The sequence below is a fragment of the Charadrius vociferus genome, unplaced genomic scaffold, assembly GCF_000708025.1.
Source record: "Charadrius vociferus isolate BGI_N301 unplaced genomic scaffold, ASM70802v2 scaffold172, whole genome shotgun sequence".
NCBI classification, from domain to species: Eukaryota; Metazoa; Chordata; class Aves; order Charadriiformes; family Charadriidae; genus Charadrius; species Charadrius vociferus.
The window spans coordinates 798,502-803,445 of NW_009647217.1; the positions used below are offsets into that span (position 1 = coordinate 798,502).

Here is a 4,944-nt window from a genome sequence, read left to right on the forward strand (position 1 = left end):
ATCCCCGCATCAGTTTGCCGTGGCGTGGCGAGCCGTGGCGCAGCCCCCGCCGCCCCTCCATATATATATAAGTATATATATGTGTATCATAGCAGTGAGGACCAAGCGCCCCGCGGGGCCCGGGCTCCCTCTCCCCTGGCTTGTCGTCGGTGTCGTGCGCGCCCGCCCGCCCGTCCCCTTGCTCTGTGTTGCCGCTCGTGGTTGGGGTCCGTCGCTGTCCTCGTTCCGTCTACCTCAGCACCTCTCTGAGCCCGGGCGCAGAAGGTGCCCAAGTTCCCCTTTGGTTTTCTCAGAGTATCTATCGGCTCCTATTTTTTGTACGACTTTCTCCCTCTCCCCTCGCCGTTCGCTCCCTTGCGGTTCTGCTTGCCAGTCCTCTCTGTCCTCTAGCCACAGATGCCGTTAGCTAAAAGTTTCCTGAAAAATAAAGAAAAAGAAAAAAAAAAATAAATAAAACCAGTTGTGGTGTCTCCTAGTTGCAGCTCTCCGCATCTGCCTTCGTCCTGTGTAGATTCAGATGCATTTCTTTGTAAGACTTCAGTGTTTCTGACAGAGGAAAAAAAAAAAAAAGAAAAAGACAAAAAAAAAAAGAAGAATATACTGCTGCAGGTTTTTTTCTCTCCATGTGTCACTAAGTGAAGTTCGTGCCTTCTATAGCAAAGAGAATATTTTTTACATCCTACTAACAGTAGATTTTTTTGTAGTGAACATTTTTTGTATTTTTATTTATAAGTCTCATAAGGAAAATAGCAATGTTCAGTTGTATACCTTGAATCTGCAGTTAGAAAACAAAAAACAACCAATAAAGTTAATTCCGTTGTCTCGGCCTGCCGTCTCCTGTTCCTGTGCCCGTGCCTGCCGGGAGGAGGAGGAGGAGGAGGAGGAAGGATGCATCCCACTGGCTCGGCGCGAGCCAACCACAGGGGGACCCACGGCGGTGAGTTTGGGGGCGCCCACTCGGCTCCCCCAGGGCCAGGGGGGGGGGGGGCCCATCCCTAACCCAGCCTCGATGGGTGGCGGTGCCCCTGGGATGCCAACGACCCCGCAGACGGGGAGCAAACCCGCATCCCCCGTCCCACAGCGCGCTGCCTGCACCGCTGCCTGCGCGGCTGCCTGCCTGCCTGCCTGCGCGGCTCACCAGGGAGCTGAGCAAGTTTGCCTCAATGAAAGTGAACTCGTTCATTTAAACCTGACTGCAGAGTAGTCTGGCCCCCCGCTGCGTTAATTATCCTGTAGTTCTCGACTGATTGCTGTACACTAAGCTTAAGCCCTCCTTTATTTATTTACAGACTTCATTAACAGCAGCGCCTGCACTCCTTTTGTGCTGCGGCAAACTGTACGGCGCGCCGCGGCGGGGCCAGGCGGGTGCTGTTTTTGCACTTCAGAGCTGCCGAGAATGAAAAAAGGTGTTTTTCAGTTTTGAGGCCTTTTGAAAGAAGCCCTGAGGCTTCCCGGTGGGTTTGGGGGCTGCAAACCCACCCCGAGGTCACCGTCCCCGCCCCGACAACAGGTCCTCCATGAGGACGTGCGGCAAGTAGAGGAGAACTTTGGTCCTGGCCCAGGCAAGCAGCGGTGGTCCTGCTGCGAGCAACCTGCCGGCTGCAGCATCCCCGGCAGAAGGGGGGTGAAGCCCCTCTCCGGCGTTCGGCCCGGTACAAAGGCGTTATTATCACAACGGGGAAATTGTCGTAGGACCGGGCCTTTGTCTGCGCACTCACGCAGCAGCTGGGAGCGATTATGCCGCAACAATGTTCTGTTCCATCAACATTATGTCCTCATTAAACCTTTATTAGTAGATTAGATTCAGATTTATTGATTTTTTTTTTTTTTTTTTTTTAAAGAGGAAAATCCAGGCTCCTCTCGGACAGATGCCTGGAACTTTTTCCTGTGTGCAGCGTTTCCCAAAGCAGAGAGAGGGCAAAGGGAGAACCTGGATCCTTCCTCCAGCATGGGCAGCTGCTTCTTACAGGGGTAAAGGACCACTGAGCTGTGCGAGGGGGTTAGGTCGAGTGCGGGACAGGTTCCTAGCACAGGTGAGGATGGAGGACCACGTGGCCACCGCCATGGTCCATGGGATGTGGCGGCTCAGGTGAGCATCTCACAGTGGGTCCCGAGGGCGTCCAGGGTGCCAGTGGGCGGGAGAAGGGATGGCGAGGCTGGCTCGGGGGTCCTGCCGCCCCCTCGAGCGCGCGGGCTGGGCAGCATCTTGCAGCCGGGTCAATGGGCCCATTGGATTTGTCTGTCGGAGCGTTTGATGTTACACGAAGGCGGCTCATTCCAGAGGGTGTTAATTGCCCGCTGCAGTGATCAGGTCTGTAGCACCATCGATCTCGGCAGGATCAATGGGCTGATTTAGTGTCTTGCGAACTCTTTAACTGGACACCTCATCAATAGGCAGCCACTTACAGACCATCAGCGCATTAGCGCAGGCCGGTGCTGGCAGGAGCCCCCTCCACCCGTCCTCAGCCCCCCTGTCACTCAGCGGGGAGTTTTCCTGTGGGTGACGGCTCCGGGACAGGGAGCGGGGCCCTTGGCCCAGGGCCGGTCTGCTTGGGGGTGGATGTAGGAGAGCTGGACTATGAGCACCCACCTCTCCCCCACCGCCCGCAGCCCGACCGGCTGCAGCGATGCTCCTAGAGCACGGGATGGGCCCTCCTGTCACCTCTGGCGCTTTTGAGGATGGTGCCCGTGCTGGTTGCTCAGGTATGTTACTGGTGTGAAGGGTGGGCTGTGCCTTTACAGGGTCTTGGGCAAGCATGGCAGGGCCGGGCACCACCCCAAAAACACCGTTGGTGTTTGTTGTCACGACCCCCTGACACCACCAGCTCTGAAAGGAGCGTGGGTACCACGTTGGGCAGCTCTGCCCCTTGCAGTTTGGGCTCCACTGCCTGCTCTGGGCTGCAGCCAGCGGTCCTTTCCACCTCTGTCCGGGGGCAGCCTCGTGCCTCTCCCTTGGGGGGTTGAGGGGGGGGAGGCAGCGGGGGCAATGAGAAAGCTGCCAATCACAAGACAATGCCACAGGTACCTCCATGTGCATGGACCAAGGCTTCCAGCATCTCCAAGACTCGTCAAACAGCCAAAGAGCTTGTGGTTGGAGAAGAGGGGAGTGATACTGAAAAAATTGTTTAGGTTAGGCTGCAGGAAAAAGCCAGGTGAGGGTAATGGTCCGTTGTGATGTGCAATCAAAGCGAACAGGAACCGAGCACATTACCTCCAGGTTTAGATCACTTCAGCAAAGTCTGCACAATTTATTCTAAAGGGAGATTAAATTTCCATCTTTTTCTTTTGGATTACTGCCGAATTTGAACGTGTTTTGCAGAGTAAAAGTGAGTGTGAACCGTTATAAATGAACTTCCTTGATACTCAAGAGAAGACAGCAACAGGCAAAAAATGAACAACACACACATGGTTGGTAAGTGCTTAAAGTCACACTACGGCACATCAACTGCAAAGTGCTCAATTGGGTACCTTATTTCAACATTTGATGAGTAAATTGTAATAGTTCCATAAAACCAAGCCATGTTAAACCAATATGTAAACATTTCTAAACAAGGATGATTTGTTTAGATCCTCTAGACCTTCTCTGGCTAGTCTGAATCTGGCTGCAACGTGGGATCACTTTGTGACAGGCAGCCCATTGCGGTAGTAAGCTGTTGTTATATTGATATTATTGGATGAAAAAACAGGACTCATAATTTATGTCCTGCCCGCCGTCTCGCAGTCCCGGGGGTCCTCACAGCTGTAGTGGTTCAGCCTGGCTGCGCGACCAAGAGAGGCAAGCGTGAAAAACCTCTTTGGACGGGGAGCTGGGATTTCTGCAGGTGACCCAGGCAGCCGGATCACCGTGCAAACTGGGGCTACATCGACATAGACGGCTACGTGGGGCCCAGCCCACTTCAGCTCCCGTGGGACCTCCCTCTGCAGCCCATACCTGTGCTGTCGTTGCTCTCCGCCTGCCTGGAGATGTCCGAGCTCTGCGTCCTGCTTTGGCTGAACTTCTTCCTGTCCCGGATGCAGAGCAGGACGGTGGCTCGTTCCAGCAGCAGCCGCTTCACCCACTCGGGGACGTGGGGCTGCAGGTCTTGCTTGTGCACCAGGCGCACGATCAGGATGGTCTCCGTCAAGCTGATGACGAGCAGTGCCATACACACCACAAAGTAGATGCCTGCGGAGATGTCAGCCAGGTGAGCAGCCTGCAAAGGCTCACGCACAGAGCATGGTCCCGAGCCAGTCCTCCCTGCCCGCCTCTCTAGGGCACCCGTGGTCTCTATGGAGCAGCAGCTCCTGCTGCTCCGGGCCCAGCACCGCTGTAGCAGTCAGCGAGGCAGGTGGTGCTGCTGTACCTATCAAGGGGGTGCCAACCGCAGTAGCCGGCAGCGTGTCAGATACGATGATGAGGAAAACCGAGTAGCCCAGCAGGAGGGTGATCTTGAAAGAGACCCTCTCGCCACTATTGGGAGGGAGGTAGAAGCCCACAATGTCCATAAGCATCAGGAAGATGCTGGGGAGCAGGAGGCTGACGGTGTAGAAGAGGGGACGTCTCCGGATGACTACCTGAGGGACAGAGAGACAGGAAAGGCTCAGCGAAGGGTAGAAACCAGGGCTTGAGCTAGTGCGGCTCTCCACCAAGGCAGGCGAGGGTGGTGGGACGCCCTACGGTGAGCCAGAGGAGAAGGGCTCCGCACTGGGAGCCTCCTGCCCGCAGGCAGGAGCACCGCGGCAGGGAGCAGCAGCAGTGATCAAGGAACAGGAGCCGGGGCAAGACCCTTCCCCAGCGCCCCATTCCTGAACAGCTCGGTGGCCAAAGAACCTTACGTAGAACTTCATCTCGGCGTAGCTGTCGCTGCTCTTGACGCTGAACTCCTGGAAGCTGCTGAGGACGTAGAGCAGCTCCCACCAGCCCTGGTTCATGAAGACGCTCCGGTCGAACTTGACCAGCTCCGG

At 55.6% G+C, this 4,944-nt stretch overlaps 1 protein-coding gene across 1 annotated transcript in view; it reads right to left on the bottom strand.

Moving 5' to 3' along the window:
- Positions 1-3,696: 3,696 nt before the first annotated feature.
- Positions 3,697-4,944, bottom strand: part of LOC104296106 (5-hydroxytryptamine receptor 3A-like) — a 5,185-nt gene continuing 3,937 nt past the window's right edge. The window contains exons 7-10 of the mRNA XM_009895938.1: positions 4,816-4,944; positions 4,344-4,554; positions 3,932-4,165; positions 3,697-3,758 (exon numbers count right to left, since the gene is read on the bottom strand). The exon at positions 4,816-4,944 is cut by the window's right edge and continues 4 nt beyond it. Coding sequence (XP_009894240.1) covers positions 3,697-3,758; positions 3,932-4,165; positions 4,344-4,554; positions 4,816-4,944 — 636 coding nt within the window. The remainder of the gene's footprint in view (positions 3,759-3,931; positions 4,166-4,343; positions 4,555-4,815) is intronic.